Source organism: Aythya ferina (genome assembly GCF_964211825.1).
Source record: "Aythya ferina genome assembly, chromosome: W".
NCBI lineage: Eukaryota > Metazoa > Chordata > Aves > Anseriformes > Anatidae > Aythya > Aythya ferina.
This window is the reverse complement of record NC_140313.1, coordinates 4,216,232-4,234,928: the sequence shown is the minus strand read 5'-3', so window position 1 is coordinate 4,234,928 and position 18,697 is coordinate 4,216,232. Positions and strand designations below refer to the sequence as shown.

At 46.0% G+C, this 18,697-nt stretch overlaps 1 protein-coding gene across 1 annotated transcript in view; it reads left to right on the top strand.

Annotated features, from left to right (window-relative positions):
- Positions 1–4,096: 4,096 nt before the first annotated feature.
- LOC311426333 (ubiquitin-conjugating enzyme E2 R2-like) overlaps positions 4,097–18,697 on the top strand; it is a 97,884-nt gene continuing 83,283 nt past the window's right edge. Inside the window, exon 1 of the mRNA XM_084502779.1 lies at positions 4,097–4,324. Within this exon, the coding sequence (XP_084358905.1) occupies positions 4,148–4,324 (177 nt within the window). The 5' untranslated portion in view covers positions 4,097–4,147. The remainder of the gene's footprint in view (positions 4,325–18,697) is intronic.

The window sequence follows — 18,697 nt, the reverse complement described above, 5'->3', positions numbered from 1 at the left end:
ATGCAGCACTTGCAGGGCAAGCAGGCGATCAGGCCCAGTCAGCATGGGTTTATGAAAGGCAGATCCTGCTTGACGAACCTGATCTCCTTCTATGACAAAGTGACGCGCTGGGTGGATGAGGGGAAGGCTGTGGATGTGGTCGACCTTGACTTCAGCAAGGCTTTTGACACCGTCTCCCACAGAATTCTCCTCAAGAAACTGGCTGCTCTTGGCTTGGACTGGCGTACGCTTCATTGGGTTAGAAACTGGCTGGATAGCCGGGCTCAAAGAGTCGTGGTGAATGGAGCCAAGTCCAGTTGGAGGCCAGTCACTAGTGGCGTCCCCCAGGGCTCGGTGCTGGGGCCGGTCCTCTTTAATATCTTCATCAATGATCTGGACGAGGGCATTGAGTGCACCCTCAGTAAGTTTGCAGATGATACCAAGTTAGGTGCGTGTGTTGATCTGCTCGAGGGTAGGAAGGCTCTGCAGGAGGATCTGGATAGGCTGCACCGATGGGCTGAGGTCAACTGCATGAAGTTCAACAAGGCCAAGTGCCGGGTCCTGCACCTGGGGCGCAATAAGCCCAAGCAGAGCTACAGGCTAGGAGAGGAATGGTTGGAGAGCTGCCAGGCAGAGAAGGACCTGGGAGTGATGGTGGATAGTCAGCTGAATATGAGCCAGCAGTGTGCTCAGGTGGCCAAGAAGGGCAACGGCATCCTGGCTTGTATCAGGAACAGTGTGACCAGCAGGGCTAGGGAGGTGATCGTCCCCCTGTACTCAGCTTTGGTGAGGCCGCACCTCGAGTACTGTGTTCAGTTTTGGGCCCCTCGCTACAAGAAGGACATCGAGGTGCTTGAGCGGGTGCAGAGAAGGGCGACGAAGCTGGTGAGGGGCCTGGAGAACAAGTCCTACGAGGAGCGGCTGAGGGAGCTGGGCTTGTTCAGCCTGGAGAAGAGGAGGCTCAGGGGTGACCTTATCGCTCTCTATAGGTACCTCAAGGGAGGCTGTAGTGAGGTGGGAGTTGGTTTGTTCTCCCACGTGCCTGGTGACAGGACGAGGAGGAATGGGCTTAAGTTGAGCCAGGGGAGTTTTAGGTTAGATGTTAGGAAGAACTTCTTTACTGAAAGGGTTGTGAGGCATTGGAACAGGCTGCCCAGGGAAGTGGTGGAGTCACCATCCCTGGAAGTCTTCAAAAGACGTTCAGATGTAGAGCTTAGGGATATGGTTTAGTGGGGACTGTTAGTGTTAGGTCAGAGGTTGGAATCGATGATCTTGAGGTCTCTTCCAACCTAGAAATTCTGTGATTCTGTGATTCTATTACTTTAAAAGGAGACGGAAGAACTTTTCACCAATCATAACTAAGATATGCTTGACTAGAGTCACTCAAGCTCCACCTAAAAGATAGAAAATAATATAAATTGGCCTAAGAGAGAGGGGATGTTAGGGAAGATCTCACCGTCAGGGGAGATACCATTCCGAGGGAATACAACATCCTTAGGCCCTCCTGACTCCTGGGATCAGTCGACGGGCTGAGCCTCTCTTCCCCCCCAGTTGAGATGCCTTTGGGTGAGATTTGAACACTTGGTTATAAATCTTTCTAGAGTCTTTGATCCTTTTAACATATTAATTTCTAGGCTGTGCACCTGTAACACCTGTGTATTTCATGCATGCTAGCTTGCTTTTGCAGACAGCCACTACCGCCGGCAATCCAAAGAACCTGTGTACCTGTTGCTGTAATAAATCGCACTTGATTGAATTGTTACAGCTCTCATTAAACGCAACTAGGGCAAGGGTGGTTAGACGTTACTGGTGAATCCGTGACTGTGGTAGTTCAGTGTTCTGAATCCAACCAGACCCCTGACGGTTAATGCATTATTGGTGAATCCGACTGGACCCCTAACAGTTAATGTGTTATTGGTGAATATCCGACCAGACCCCTAACAGTTAATGTATTATTGGTGAAATCTGTGATTGTGATAGTTCAGTACCCTGAATCCGACCGGGCCCATAACGGTTAATCAGCTACACCCCTTAACACGACAGCAAGCATGCTGCCTTCTCCCAGGGCCACGGTCTGGGGAGTGAGACATGGCTCCCAGTGCCAGGAGGGGACTTCAGTGTCCACCTGCAGCACAGGCTGCCCCAGATCACTGGTGATCCGTGACAGCTATCCCATACATTCAGGAAATTCCATTGGGTCTGGAAAAAGTGGATTAGAGGTCTAATGGTTACCCCTAGGGCTGTCCTCAGGGTGGAAAATCAGTGAGTGGTGGTGGAGGAAAGGCAGAGGGATGAATTTACACAGGGGTGGAGGGATGGTCAGGCACAGCTTCTCCAGGTTGTTTGTCCAAGTACCTTGGGCCACTGCAAAGTGAAATAGCCCTGTCATGTGCAGAATGATGAAAGCAATGCGTAGCAGAAATGGATTAAGGACCAAGTCCTGCAGCACTGAGTCCCATGGTCCAGTGAAGTAACCATTTGCCATTATCGGTTCCCACTTTCTGGACAGTGCCCTGTTCTTGTTGCCTGTGACTGCTTTGATCTTTTTAATTAATCTAATCTCTAAAGTAAACACTCTTCAATCTCTATTGCAGCATCTCAAGGTCCTTAACCATTTCATCCCTAGACTCCACGTAATCCAATGCCATAGATTTACATCAAGGCATTATATGATTTTTACTTTCATTCATCCACAATTTTTATTTGACCGTAAGTACACAGAGAGCAGAAATATCCTTCTAGTAACTCTGACATTTTGGGGGACGTTACAAATAATTCAGAACTCATCATAGCATTTAGCTATTAAAATGATCCCCATTAGAACCCCTTTAATTCCGTATCAGGTAATACACATCGACTTTTCCATGTCAGTGCTGTGTTACCTCCTCATTATTTCTCCTGTCTTGGCCGAGGAAAGACTTCCAGCTCACACGTGCGTCTGTGCCAGGCACGCTGCAAGCAGCTGAGTGGCCCCATATGCTGACAGGCAGGTGCGTGCATTAATGCTTCCAGAAGCGAGACCCAGACTTGTGCCATCTGCAGTTGTGCTGTGCTGTTTGTCCTCCTTCTGGATCATCGCTTTTTTCTTTGATTCCATATAGACTTGCTAAGGAATATGAGCTCACAGGCACCGTCTCAGGTCTTAACCATGCTTTTGTGTTCACAGCCCTGTGTGTGGAGCTGTGGTGGGCACCGCCTTGACCCTGGAGGATTCTTTCCTCCTTGGGTGGATGGGAGGAAGGAACCCAACCATTTTCTGGCTGTGGTACCTCATGCATCTGTGGAGCTATGTGAAAACAGCGCCAATGCCTATGGGAGCACTGTCTGTTTCGATGTCACCGTTGGGTGTTTGGGGATTGCTATGGGATGCTTGCCATTTCCCAAAACACCTCTGTGTTTGGACTACCAGCCTCTGTGCCCAACAGCTTCCATGGGAAAATGGCCTCCGGACCATCAGCCTCTACACCCTTGCCCTGCAGTGCAGCAGCTCCATGGAGGACCATGGACCAGGATGTCAGGGAGAATCCATGCCAGGATGGTGGCCACCCACCCTGTCCCTATCCCAGTGGTGCTCTCGCTGTCACCCAGCATCATTTGCCCACCAGGAACGGGGAACACATTGCTGTGGCTGATCCTTCCCCAACACCACACTGACATGGCTGTGTCCTCCTCCCTCCACAAGCCACCACTAAGAACATGGCAGGCATATGGCTGCCATGATAAGAACATATAAGAACATGGGGGGGGAGGGGGGGGCAGTAGTGAAAGAAGGGAGTGCTGTTCCTTTAAGAACTATGGTGGGGGCTTATCTCCACCAGACTGGGGCGAGGTTCCACGGGGTGGGGGCGGGGCTACACAGGGGGTGGGCGAAGTCACACATGGAGCGGGCGTGTCTCCGCGGAAGAGCGGGCGTGTCTACACAGTGAAAGGGCGAGGCCATAAGAGGGGTGGGCGTGGCTAAAAGGTTAATGGGCGTGTCCTGGTGGGCGGGGCGTGTCCCGGGGCGGCGCGCTGAGGTCAGCGGCGAGCGGGCGCCGTCACAAAAGGAAGTGGCGGCAGCAGTGGGGGCTGGTACTGTGGGGCGGGGCGGGGGCCGGCGGCGGAGGCGGAGGCCGAGGCCGAGGCCGAGGCCGAGGCCGGCGGCGGCGGCGGCGGCGGCGGCCGTGCCATGGCCCAGCAGCAGATGAGCAGCTCGCAGAAGGCGCTGATGCTGGAGTTGAAGTCGCTGCAGGAGGAGCCGGTCGAGGGCTTCCGCATCACCCTGGTGGACGAGTCTGACCTCTACAACTGGGAGGTGGCGATCTTCGGGCCGCCCAACACCCTCTACGAGGGGGGGTATTTCAAGGTACGCATCGGCCCGCTCGCCCGCCCGCCCGCAGGGCCTCCGACACAACCGCCGCCCCGGCCGCCGGTCTCTTTGTCTCCGCCGGGAGGTCCCGGCCTCTCTCCGCCAAGCCTCGGCGGGGCCGTGCCGTGCCCACCCCCCCCCTCGGTGGCCGTTGGGAGCCCTTTTAGCTGGAGGCCTCGCCCCCGAGGAGTTGGGATGAGGCTGGGGGGTGAAGCCGCCGCCTCCCGGCCTTTTCTTCCTTTATTTTCTGCCTTTCTTTAATTATTTAATTTACTTTATTTTTATTTATTTATTTTTTTTTACTCCCTCCCTGTATTTTTAGCTAAAGCAGAGGCTCCGTGGTGAGGCGAGGCCTCCCCCCCGGCTATGGTAACCCGCGGGGGGGACCTTGGTTGGGTGGTAGCTGGGGGTGCTGGCCTTCCAGGCTATGCTTTTTGTCAGAATCTGATGGTGCTGTGTGTTGGGTTGTCCCCCGGTTGTCATTCCTTCCATCCCCAAACTTAAGCGGATGGCCCTCAAAGGGCTACAGCAATGCTTCGTGGGCAAAGGTAGATAACTGCTTTCAATTCCTCTCGATCTTCCTGTTAGTCAAAAAAAACAAAAAAAAAAAACAAAAAAAACCTTTTGTGGTTGTTATTTCCCCACTTGTAAACCCAGAAAGCAAGAAATCTGGCACCTCCTCACCCAAAAGGAACAAGACTTAAAGAAGGCTGGTGCATTTTCCTTAAAAGAAACAAAAGCTTTGGTGAAGCAAAAGATGCATTGTGCTGGGCATCTCTCTCTGTGCTTTGTGGCTATTTGAGCTCTGGCAAAACCATGTCACTTGGCTTGTATCTCCCAGGAGTTATCGATTTAGTGGTACCTCTGACATCTTCCCTCTACTGCCAGTCAGCCCTTTGGCTTCTGTCAAACCAAACAAAAGCTCGGAGGATCTCTTTGCTTGTCTAGCATGCATCTTCGGTGCCTCTTGGCCTCTCTGAACCAGGGTTTAAGCACTCTGTCCCACAAAACCAAAATAACCTGTAGCTTGGGGAATAATGGATTTAGTCATGTTCAGTTTGGCCTCATTGTTTGGAAGGAAGGGAAGATTTCGGCATGAGGCTTTCCTTTTGTAATGAGTTGGCTGGCTTACTCATGTAGGTGTGATATGTGTATTCTTAGACTCACCTCTATTATTACTTTCTCAGGAAGTCCCTGCAGTTTTGGATTGGTAACTGAGCCATTTCTACATCAGAATGGACTGGTCACATCTTCCTGCACTTGGATTAGTCATCATTTTTTTTTTTCTTTTTTTATTTTCAGAGAAATTACGAAGGCGTCAAAATACTTGGTTTAGGAGCCACCTGGCCTATGCGTTTGTAATTGTTCTTGGAAAGAAAGCTGAAGCAGACAGTGAAATGACTTGAGGATGTGCCTCTAGCAAGTGCAGATATTGGCATGAGTGCTGGCGTTACTTTACCCCAGAGCTGTGATTGCGATGGCTCTTGCTGTTTGGTGTCCTTGAACTGTAGGACCTTTTCCTCTAAATTCCTCTCCTGTTTGAGAGTGGGAGGTCTCATGATGCCTCCGTCCCCTCTGCAGCAGAGAATTCATTTCAGGCAGTGTGACCAGAGCCTGTCGTATGGAGTTTCTGATCTCTCCTCTGTAAGGAACCGTGCCTGCTCTGTTTTGGTAGCGTTCAGTCTTTAGTTATTCACCCTAAATTCTCAGCTCCTCAAAAAGCAGTCTTAGACACAAATTTTCTCCCAAGAGAGGGTTCATGTTGTCCTGATCATGAAGTTCCTGACTTCTCTTTGTAGTGAGCCTTTAAGGCAAACCTTAAGGTATGTTAGGCTTGGCTTAGTGAACATTTTAGAGATGAGACTGGTAAAACTGAAACTTTATTTGGTGGAGTTTACTTCATGATGTACTCATATTTGAGTTGAATGCCACTTCAAATCACTATCTGATTTATCCTTAAGGTTTCTTGTTTTGGTAACTTAAATATCTATCTATTCCGTTCTATGTTTTTAGTTTTCTAAGACTAGATAAGTAGAACTTGAAATAATAGCAAAAAATAAAAGGTTACATTGCGTAATTGTGTAGAATCTCCTGGCGATGAGGGTTTGGCAATTTTTCTTCCATTTGCTTGAGGTGTAGTTTGAGGACAGGGACTGGAAGGAAAGTACAAAATCTTTTGGTTAAACTTAAATGCAGGTATTCCTCAATATATTTACACTTAAAGTGACTTTATTGAAGTGTTAGCAATGCTTGATTCATGGTTCATGGAATCAGATGAACATATATCACAATGGTCATGAAGCTTTCAGAACTGGTAACATCAGCTTTTGGCACCTCCATTTATTCTTGGAGAAACATGACCTTTCTCTATGGATTGTTGGACTAGCTGAATAAACTGAAATGAGTGAAGTGCTCTCTCTGCACCTCTTTGAAAGGAGCTACTGCTGTTCAAAGTTGGTCTAACACTTTAACTGCCTCTGGTTTCAGTTGCTAATCCAGTGATTTTATCACTTGATAAATTTAAGCAGAAAACATGTCTTGCTTAGTGCTTTTAGATTATTGATACCTTAGTGCGGGCCATAATAAAACCAGTAACTTCTGAAAACTTTAACTGTTTTTTGCTAAGCTTATATCATCAACTATTCCATCCTGCTTAGCTCTGCTGCAGGACTTCATAGCTCAGGACCTCTCAGCTGGACGCATAGGGCAGTAGCTTTCAGAAATGTCCATTTCACACAGAGCTTGGTTTGGGTAGAGCAGTCCTGAACCTCACATCCCCATTGTACAGTTAGCTGAAGGTGCATGTCTGCAGTGGAGGCTGGGTCATGAGTCCAAGTGTGTCTACACAGCTGTCCTCTCCACTGACGGTCTCTGGCTTATCTAGTGACTTTCTGTGGCTATCCAGTCTAACTGGGGATAACGTTTTGGGCAACCCTTTGCTTGAATTCCAGATTACCACCATCAAGGAAGGAGTTAAGCTGTCTCATGCACTGGTTACTTCTCATTCCCTGCTGGGGAGACAGAAGTAGCATTTGGTCAGTGACCTACCAAGAGGTCCCAGGACGAGAGCAAGTGTCCATCCCTCAACTCCTGTCCCCAAGGTGTTGTCTGTCAGTTTGACCAAAGCTTCTGCCAGTGTTCTGGCCTAAATCAGTTGTATTGAGATACAGGTACTTGATTTTTTTGATCCCTGACTTATTCAGAACTTGTTTAAAGGAGAGAGGTGAGTAGACATTGGGTGTTTAAGGTATGATTTCCTCACAACTGATTCAGATGTTGAGTTTTTTTGAATGACGAAGGGAAGACTTCTCAGAATAAAATGTTTCCTGCCAGGGTCATAAATGGAGTTGTTTCTTTCTTCAGCTGGGGAGAACATGGTGTGATGGAACAGATCTCTATTAGCTTGAGCTATGCAGTAGTTGTGAATTGCTCTTGAAATTGTGGGAATATTTCTCCGGCTTTTCAGACAATAACTGTAGTGGAGGAGCAGATGACACTGTAGCCTGCAGAACTGCATGTAAACAGTTTGTGCATGCCACCTTAAACCACTCTTTTTTTGCATCTGCTGTTTAAATGGGGAGCAGTATAACAGCTTATTAAGCTGCAATCTGGTGATGATAGGTGTTAGTTGTGATAGATATCAATGGCTGAAGTTTTTTGTATGGTGAAACTCTTGCCATATCAGTTGCCAGTTGGTCTCTGGGTAATGTCTCTGTCTGCTTTGAAATCGATGTCATGCTTCAATGCTTGAGCCTTCAAAACTTGGGGACTGATAAACTTGAGGGTTTTAATCAAATGATGCTCTCAGGACACTAGCAGAACTATTAGAACATGCTTCCTGGTGGCTTACTTAAAGTTCTGTATGTTTGCTGCAGTTGTACCTTTGCAGCACAACTTCTGTCTTTTACAAATGTAAGTCTTCTCATTTTATAGTTGAGTAGTGTCCTGCTTAGGTTGTGAGCAAACCTTTCAGTGAATGTGCAGGTAAAAGTTTGTTTGTAAAATTTCCTATTAATCACATAGAACTGCCTAAAAGCACAGTTGTTTCACCAAGTATGCTGTGTTGAGAGGCATGTTTAATGTGGAGCAAGAGTCAATATTAAAAGCTCCTTCAGAGGTGATTTGGGCTGGGTAGATGAAAAATGAGTATACCTAACATGAAAGGAAACAAGCAAAATTAACTGGTATTGTTAGAGTTGCTGTTTGATGGTTCTTAAGGCAATTTCAGAAGGTATTCCTGCTACTTGAATGAGCAAGTCTTGACATGTAAGCTGGTGTGTGAGGGGGAAAGCAAGCATTATGCTTAGTTTTCTTAAGTAATTTGGGGGCTGAGGCATTGTTCTCCATGGTTTTTGTAGCTTTTTAACCATGTGCTGAGTTCTGTGTTGTTGGATCTCAGCTTCTTCCAAGGGATTTATTTGAATTCAAAGCAATTAGCAGGAATATATTTTTCAGAGCAGATCAATACAGGACTTTCTCCCACTTGTCTGATAGCAAGAATGAGTACTATATTCAAAAACTTGATACTGTAGACCAGTGCCTAGAAAGCTTGAAATTAAATGCTCAAGAAACTTCTATTTGTTTAAATGTTCTACCAGTTACATAGTTCTAACATCGCAAAAATATTTCTTGGGTAGAGCAGTCCTGAACCTCACATCCCCATTGTACAGTTAGCTGTTACTTCTACTTCTCTTGAAGTGTGGTACTATCTGCACAGAAGCTGACTTCTACAAGCCTCTGAATTGCAAGCTCATAGAGAATTTCTCTCAGTGTACATAATTTTCAATTTTTGTTGCCTTTAGGTATCATCACTAATAAGCAGAGGTTTGCAACTAAGGGGCATGGAACTGCTTATAAACAGAATGTGCAGCTGCTGCTGCAGGTCTCAAGAGCTCCCATGTGGAGCTGGCAGTCCCTGAACTGGAAGAACAGCTAAGCCATCTGCAAGCAGGGAGGGAAGATGCTCGTGATGCTGGTTCACTGACACTAAGCACAGTTATGATCTCTGGCTCAAAGGCCTAAGAAATGCTTAACCGACTCTTGCTGTGCTGTTGCATGTAGATTTTTGGTAGGCTATACCTGTAGGCTGCACAGACCCCTCCAGACCACTTTCTTCAGGGCATCTGCCTCTCCTCAGGAGGCAGCAAGCAAGGTAATGATGACAACAAGCCCATAGTTCTTCCCCTAGGGCTTCTCTCAGCCAGGTGGGATTCTTGTACATGTTCTGAAGGCAGATAATGATTTGCCAATCTGTTGATACCTGAAAATACAAGTTTACATGCAATTAGGCACTACTGTATGACAAGAGGAAAAGCTGTGGCACAGCCCGTCTCTTCCATTTTCAGTCTAATGACAAGCTTTTGATTTGGAAAAGATTAAGTACTGTTGTCTTGCTTTTTTTTCCATTGTTTGGCTCTATTTCTATGAGTTTGCACAGAGTCATCCTCAGACAAGGTAAAATACATTATTTTTATTCTTAGGTAACAATGCAAAGAATTGTGCCTCTAAAATTCTTGCCAGTCTGTTCAAGAGATAGAACTGTCTACATGCTTTTAATTACTAGGTCTGGCTAATATTCTGGGAATTAGTGGAAATCTTTGAATTTCTTGTGTTAAGAGGGTGTTCTTAACTTCTTGTTCAGCTAGTAAATCCTGAAGTTCTCCAGTGTGCAATGGGTGTCTGAGTGTGAGACAACTTCTGTAACTTCTCAGAAGTTCAAGTATGTTCTTACCTTGCTGTTTCTGAAGTCATACTTACACTCTCCACTGTTTTACAGGGAGATAAATTCACACCAGGTATCTCCTTTTTTAGTAGCATTTTAAGTCTACTGCATGATGCTCATTTTGCATTGGAAGGTAGGAAATGCCAGGAAGAAAAAATTGCTTGTTGAACCTTAACTCAGGTGTTTTTGATGTGCAGTTTGGCCTTGTGGTTTTTGTCTGTCCTCAGGTATTCGTGATAATGAATGGTGTGGATTAAATGGTGGATGTTGAATTTGAATGTAGCTGACTTACATTTGGAAATATAACCAAATTACAGATGGACAATATTGTGGATGGACTAGAGGTTTTGTTAATTATAACTTGGGCTGTGTGTGATCAGATGTGCCTGCACAGATGTGAGAACTCATGAAACTTGCTTGCTGCTTTCCAGAGTTCTAGTACTTCATTTTTATAACCTTAGTATTTTATCTAGCAATGAGTTAGTAATACTAATAGCAATTCCCCTAAGCATTAGCAGTAGCTACTTACTGGGAATGTCTAGTCCAACCAGACCAGTTCAATGGTATAAACGGTGGCCTTGTGTGCCTTCCCCTGAAGTAGCAGTAGCAGCAATAACTAGCCTAATTTTCTGAAATAACTGAAATGCATTAGGATTCGACCAAAAAGGGGGTAAATGGTGAAGCTACTGAATTAGGTTATGAGTAGGATACTTTGGGATCTCTGCTTGAGGTGTAATGTGACCAGGACTCTATGAAACTGTTCTTGTGTTTTTTTTTTTTTTTTTTTTTTTTTTTTTTTTTTTTTTTAGTTGAGGATATCACATAGGGAACAAGGGGAACATACAGGGGCTGTTGTAAGTGAATCATGCTTTCAGACATTGTATTTGTGACTAACAAAGATCTGGCAGGCAGGCTGTATCTTACTCCTTAAGGTCTTAGTACTGAAAGCATGACATGATATTCCCACTGGTCTATTTTGTTCTCTTAAAATCATATAAGTCATTTAGAGCTTCAAGTGAAGGGCTCTTACTGCAGAGATGCAACTTTGAGATCATAGCAGTGGAGACATGTTTGCGATACCATGTGACTTTTATTCTAGCTAAGATGTACACCCTGGTTAAAGAATTTAAAATGTGCATTTTCACGTTAACAGCAAAATATTTGGGAAGGTTAAGTTGAAAAAAATCTTTGCTAGGGTATTAGAATAATGGAAAGACCAGTGTTTAACTGGCTGTTAGGTCAATTCTTGGGTGATAGATGCCTGCTACGCAAAATTTCTTGGTTTTAAATCAATTCTTATCCTCTTCTACAACTGGGGATCTTTCACTGTCAGAACTGGCAGAGGCTGAAGTGAGATTGCTGCAAGAAACACACTCCTTGGCCTTGTCAAAACAGAGCCATGCATAACCATGGTTTGTAATGCATTCAGTTTAGACTCTGTTCCTGTTATCAAGTCTGCTGGCCTATGCTTCTAATTCATGGATGTAAACTACACTGGTGTGTGAGCGTTTGCTTTACCTTGGCTAGAATAACGATCTCTAAAAGCACTCACCTTTTATTAAAAGAAAAAGCTTCTTAGAGTGTATTGAAGGAAACTGAATTTCATTCTGGTTCTCTTGATTATTTCTCTTGCAGAATAGTAACTGTACCCCCACTTAGTAGCTGAATGCCTTTTTGGTAGTGCATTAAACAGGATAACGTGAGAGGTTAATATTTCTTAGAACCATAGAATATCCAGAGTTGGACTTGATCCTTATGAGTCCCTTCCAACTCCTGGTACCGCACAGGTCTACCCAAAAGTTTAGACCATGTGGCTAAGTGCACAGTCCAATTGCTTCTTAAATTCAGACAGGCTTAGTGCACTGACTACTTCACTGGGGAGCCTGTTCCAATGTGCAACCACCTACTCGGTGAAGAATCTTTTCCTGATGTCTAGCCTAAACCTCCCCTGCCTCAGCTTGACTATATTCCTGTGGGTCCTATCACTGGTGATTAAGGAGAATAGGTTGGTGCCTACCCCTCCACTCCCACCCGTGAGGAAGCTGTAGACCATGATGAGGTCTCCCCTCAGCATCCTCATCACTTGGTCTGTTCAGCCTGGAGAACTCAGCTGCTCCTCATATGTCTTCCCCTCTAGGCCCTTCACCATCTTCATCACCCTCCTCTGGACACTGTCCAACAGTTTAATGTCTTTAGTACAAACTGTGGTGCCCAGAAGTGCACACAGTACCTCAAGGTGAGGCTGCACCAGAGCAGAGTAGAGCGGGACGATCACTTCCCTTGACTGACTAGCAATGCTGTGTGTAATAAATGGCTAAGTCCCAAATAGGGTTACAATCAAAGTTTACAATTTATTAAATGAGCAGAGGTAAGCAAACAGCGCTGGGTGCGTCGGGAGTATCTGCTCCACCAAGATGCACACCAGTTATATCAAGCAGCTGGTTTTTATGCTCCTAGGCTGATACGTATTCATTACTACTTCTTAAAAAAAAAAAAAAAAAAAAACACAAAAAAAAACACAAAACAACAGGGTTGTTATAATTAGTTTCCGGAATCCAAACCCTCCTACTGGAGCATGCATATCAGTCTCCGGTGGTCCCTCTGGGGGTCTCTCATGCTGAAGGCTCATAGCCTTCCTCCCTCTTGTCCTTCTCCTTTGTCCAACTTGGCTGTATGTCAGAGACTTGTGCAACGTCCCCTGCAAGCTTTGTCTTTTAGTTGTTCTTCAGCTCTCCCCGTCTCCTTAATCTCCTGGCCAGATATCAGAGACTTGCATAGTGTCCCATGCAATAGTCACAATAGTTAGCAGTTATTCTGAAACCCCCCAGATAACAGAGACTTCAAGGAAAAGCCTACAAATACATTTCCCTTCAAGCTCTCTATTGACACAAAATGCTAGACCATTCCTTTGCAAGATACAAGAACTTTATACATTAACCACTCTGTTTTCCTTAGACTTGTAGTTATACAAGGGTATGTAAGACAGAAGGTCACATTTCATCATACCATGTGGCCCTAGCATTGTTCCATATTGACATGAATCAGATGAACACATTTCACACTGTGCTTGATGCATTCCAGGATACAGTTGGCCTTCCTGGCTTCCAGGACACAATGCTGGCTTATAGTCAACTTGCTGTCAACCACAACCCCCAGATCCCTCTCTGCGGGGCTGCTCTCCAGACTGGGTGATGAGACGCTGTGTGTATAGCCAGGGTTGAGGGGTGTCTTCTGCCCCCTATCTAAATCCCGTCTAATCTTTAATTCACGTAGTAACAAAATGCCCAAATGTTTCAAATGAAGGTTCATGCTGCTGCTGCTTAAGTTAGAAAGAGAAAATCTTGTCTGTTCTTCATGATACTGCCGCTTTTGCTGGATCTGCCTGACCCAATTTTTATGGCTTTCTTGCAGTAACACATATTGTGACCATAAGTTATTCAAAATGCTAAGCCAAAAAGGTGTTGAGGCTCAACTGTTCTTGAAAGCTTAAGTGTTAAAATTCTGTGAATGACAGTAACATTTCTTCTCCTGTATAATTCTGTAAGTGTCAAGTAGCTATTTCTTGAGTCAACTCCAGTCATGTCTAAACAATCCTCTATAGAGGACCTGTTGTCACTTCCCTTATGGAAGACTAGTGAACTTGTAAATTAGGCATTTCATATTGCTGTATGAAGCATCTAAAAATGAAAGCTTTGAGACAATATATGGACTAATTTCCATTTTTCAATGACTTCTAGAAACCTGAAGGCTTTTGACTAATTTGACTAACATGCATTCTGTGAAATGTAACTGATTTTTTTTTTTCTTTTCCTGCTGATAGCTGTCTTCCATTTCTGTGGAAGAAGCTTGGCTGCCTTTGGCCTGAAATATGGCAGTAGTGATACTGCTAGGGGAAGCTGGATAGGTAAGGTAGACTTCAGTGAGACCAAACATCTGGCTTTTACACTGTGAAATGGGCTGGATTATTTTTGTAAATTCATTAATGAAGTTTGTTTTGATCCTCAGAGGATTATGGGTAGGCTTGTCAGGAGCTAAACACCAGCCTAGTCAGGGTTGTTGCAGAAAGTCACTCTGGAGCTCCATTTCAAGTGTCAATAACAGCACAGTCTGCGTCTTGGACCCCTATATCTATGGCTATTCTCCAGCTAGAAAGAGGTTGTAGTTGTATTGGTTACTGCTGATAAGGGATGAGATCAATAGGCTGCTGGTCTTGGCTGCTTTCTTCTGGATGTTATGGAATAAGTCTGGCTTCTAGTGCTGTTAGAGGTAATATTTGGATTTCACTGATTTGAAACAGCTTGCTTAATGTTCAGCTTGGATAAACTGAAATTTCATCCAAGTTGTAAGGTTATACAGTACCTACTAAGTATGTAAATGTTAATTTCTGTGATGTAAGCAATATGTTTCTGCTGGGGCTTTTCAACTGGGGACCATATTTGGTCTTCAAGGGACAAATAAGTAGCATGCTATGGCAGTCAACAAAGCTGTGCTGCTTAATAGGAACATCCATGGAGGCTGCAGCAAAGCAGGCTGGTGCAGGCATGTTGCTGAGTGTTGGGGCAGGCCAGGTTGGGCTAAGGGCTGTTTGTACCCATCCCAGAGCATGACACTGCCTGTTTTTCAGGTCTGATAGGGATGCAATGAAACATCACATATGCCAAAAATTGTTGAGGAAATCCTTATGCTTGAAATACTTCTTACTGTCCAGGTAGGAAATGCTGTCTACTGTGAGGTTAGATGTGTTAATATGGCAGATGCATCTAGGTGTGCTTAGCCACAAAAGACCTATCACTGTGGTGCTGTCAGGATTTTTTTTTTTTAAATCTGTCTTGGGGTCTTTGGGGATCCAAGCCTACTTCAAGTGTCTCCCTTCTCCTTCATCTCATTCCCTGTACTGGGCTGGCTGAACTTCAGGGCATGACTGAGAGCTGACTGACATAAGGCCACCACTTGTGACCTAATTAGAGCTCCTGGTGTCCTAGCCTTGTTCTGTTTGATCTTTCCCTCTGCAGCTCTCAGCTTTAAGAACGTGGATGACTTTTGCCTATTTCCAAGAGAGTAATGAAGTATTTTTGCACCTGCCTACTCTAATCAAGACTTCAAAGGTGGCTAACTTCTGCTATTAAAACAACAACAAAAAAAGCTTGCTGGTGATGTTAAGGGAACCTAGGTGTGGTACTTCAGCAAATCTAGCAAAGTTCTGCGTAGAGGTTGGTGGACAGGACAAAACTCTTCAGGTGTTGGAATCTTTGTCGACTGTATCTCAAACTCATGTGTGCACAAGTTTACTTGTGATCTCCTAGCTGTACTGATCAGAGGTGTATTGCCAAGGCGATTAGCTCTGGGGCAGACACGTTCTGCAGTGGAGTGGGGGATTGGGACAGGCAGGGCTTTTTTTTTTTTTTTTTTTTTTTTTGTCAAGACAGCCAAGGGAGCTGCCAGGGCCCGGCCTCTCTGGTGAGGGAGGCTGATGAGGCATAGGCGGAACCAGCAACACACCTCTAAGCTGATAAAAGCAACCGCAAGGGAGCATGAACAACCAGGAGCGGGTGACCTGGATGGGCAAACAGTGTGGTGCATCAGAAGGGTGGGGCATGGCAGTTCCTGCAGGCAGGGTGAGCAGGGAGGGCAGAGCAATCCCCCTGCCCATAAGAAAAAATCCTCTAACGGCTGTCTTCCACTAGCTAGGCCGCAATGGTCTATGCTAGTCAGAGAGCTCTCCCTAGGAAGACTGTATCCACCCAGACTGCCTGCTCAAAAGTACTTGAACTTCCCAGACTTATCCTGGAAGCACAACACAGCCCAGAGAAAGCAGTCTAGGAGGTTTCTGGAGAGCGTGGAAGATAGCTTCCTGATGCAGCTGGTTAGTGAGCCTACCAGGGGAGGTGCCCTGCTAGACCTTCTGTTCACAGACAGAGAAGGACTGGTGGGAGATGTGGTGGTTGGGAGCTGTCTTGGGCAGAGTGACCATGAAATGGTAATTCTCTATTCTTGGTGAAGTCAGGAGGGGGATCAATAGAACTGCTGTCTTGGACTTCCAGAGGGCAGACTTCGAGCTGTTTAGGACACTGGTTGGCAGAGTACCTTGGGAGGTAGTTCTGAAGGGCAGAGGAGTCCAGGAAGGCTGGGCACTTTTCAAGAAGGCAGCCTTAATGGCTCAGGAGCGGTCTGTCCCCACGTGCCCAAAGACAAGCCAGTGTGGAATAAGACCGGCCTAGCTGAACAGAGAGTTGTGGCTTGATCTTAGGAGAAAAAAGAGGGTTTATAATCTTTGGAAAAGAGGGTGGGCCACTCAGGACTATAAAGATGTTGCGAGGCTGTGCAGGGACAAAACTAGAAAGGCCAAAGCTCGTATGGAGCTCAAACTGGCTACTGCAGTTAAAGATGACATGTTTTTTTAGTTACATCAATGCAAAATGGAGGACTAGGGAGAATCTCCATCCTTTACTGGATGCGGGGGGAAACCTAGTTACAAAAGATGAGGAAAAGGCTGAGGTGCTCAATGCCTTCTTTGCCTCAGTCTTTAGCAGCAATACCGGTTGTTCTCTGGATACCCAGTACCCTGAGCTGGTGGAAGGGGATGGGGAGCAGGATGTGGCCCTCACTATCCATGGGGAAATGGTTGGCGACCTGCTACAGCACTTGGATGTGCACAAGTCGATGGGGCTGGATGGGATCCACCCGAGGGTACTGAGAGAACTGGCAGAGGAGCTGGCCAAGCTGTTTTCCATCATTTATCAGCAGTCCTGGCTATCGAGGGAGGTCCCAGTTGACTGGCGGCTAGCAAACATGATGCCCATCTACAAGAAGGGCCGGAGGGCAGACCCGGGCAACTACAGGCCTGTCAGTTTGACCTCAGTGCCAGGGAAGCTCATGGAACAGATCCTCCTGAGAGTCATCACACAGCACTTGCAGGGCAAGCAGGTGATCAGGCCCAGTCAGCATGGGTTTATGAAAGGCAGGTCCTTCTTGACGAACCTGATCTCCTTCTATGACAAAGTGACGTGCTGGGTGGATGAGGGAAAGGCTGTGGATGTGGTCTACCTTGACTTCAGCAAGGTTTTTGACACTGTTTCCCACAGCATTCTCCTCAAGAAACTGGCTGTTCGTGGCTTGGACTGGCATATGCTTTGTTGGGTTAGAAACTGGCTGGATAGCCAGGCCCAAAGAGTCATGGTAAATGGAGTCAAGTCCAGTTGGAGTACGGTCACTAGTGGTGTCCCCCATGGCTCGGTGCTGGGGCCGATCCTCTTTAATATCTTCATCGATGATCTGGATGAGGGCATTGAGTGCACCCTCAGTAAGTTTGCAGATGATACCAAGTTAGGTGCGTGTGTTGATCTGCTCGAGGGTAGGAAGGCTCTGCAGGAGGATCTGGATAGGCTGCACCGATGGGCTGAGGTCAACTGCATGAAGTTCAACAAGGCCAAGTGCCAGGTCCTGCACCTGGGGCGCAATAAGCCCAAGCAGAGCTACAGGCTGGGAGATGAGTGGTTGGAGAGCTGCCAGGCAGAGAAGGACCTGGGAGTGTTGGTGGATAGTCGGCTGAATATGAGCCAGCAGTGTGTTCAGGCGACCAAGAAGGCCAACAGCATCCTGGCTTATATAAGAAGCAGTGTGGCCAGCAGGGCTAGGGAGGGGATCGTCCCCCTGTACTCAGCTCTGGTGAGGCCGCACCTCGAGTACTGTGTTCAGTTTTGGGCCCCTCGCTACAAGAAGGACATCGAGGTGCTTGACCGAGTCCAGAGAAGGGCGACGAAGCTGGTGAGGGGCCTGGAGAACAAGTCCTACGAGGAGCGGCTGAGGGAGCTGGGCTTGTTCAGCCTGGAGAAAAGGAGGCTCAGGGGCAACCTTATCGCTCTCTATAGGTACCTCAAGGGAGGCTGTAGCGAGGTGGGGGTTGGCCTGTTCTCCCACGTGCCTGGTGACAGGACGAGGGGGAATGGGCTTAAGTTGAGCCAGGGGAGTTTTAGGTTAGATGTTAGGAAGAACTTCTTTACTGAAAGGGTTGTGAGGCATTGGAATGGGCTGCCCAGGGAAGTGGTGGAGTCACCATCCCTGGAGGTTTTTAAAAGAGGTTTAAATGTAGAGCTTAGTGATATGGTGTAGTGGAGGACTTGTTAGTGTTAGGTCAGAGGTTGGACTAGGTGATCTTGGAGGTCTCTTCCAAGCTAGATGATTCTGTGATTAGCATGAATTGTTTTGTAGGTGGGTGTATTGATAAGTTCTAGGGTTTTCCTTCACTTCTCTTCTTTACTTGAGTATAAATCAATGAGTCCTGTACTCTAGCAGGAAGAGTAGATAACTGTCTTTCTTGGATTAAACTTGGTGTATGTATATATTTTTTTCTCTACTTTTGTAATCGTAACTGTTATGACTATAAAATATGTATATTTATAGAGATATAATGAAGTATGTATGAAGAATGTATTTTATGGCAGAAGAGCATCAATATGGTGTAGAAGAATCCTTATGATTAGAAAGAACTTCAGTTAAGTTAAAACTACTTGGTTGCAATACATTACTTGTGCAACTGTGGTAATCCAGTAAAGCTGAGGATGAGGAAATTTAGGCGGAGCCTAAAGCCTACTGTTAATCCATGGTTAGATCATAATTTGTAGATTAATGACTAGATGTCAATGTGAAAT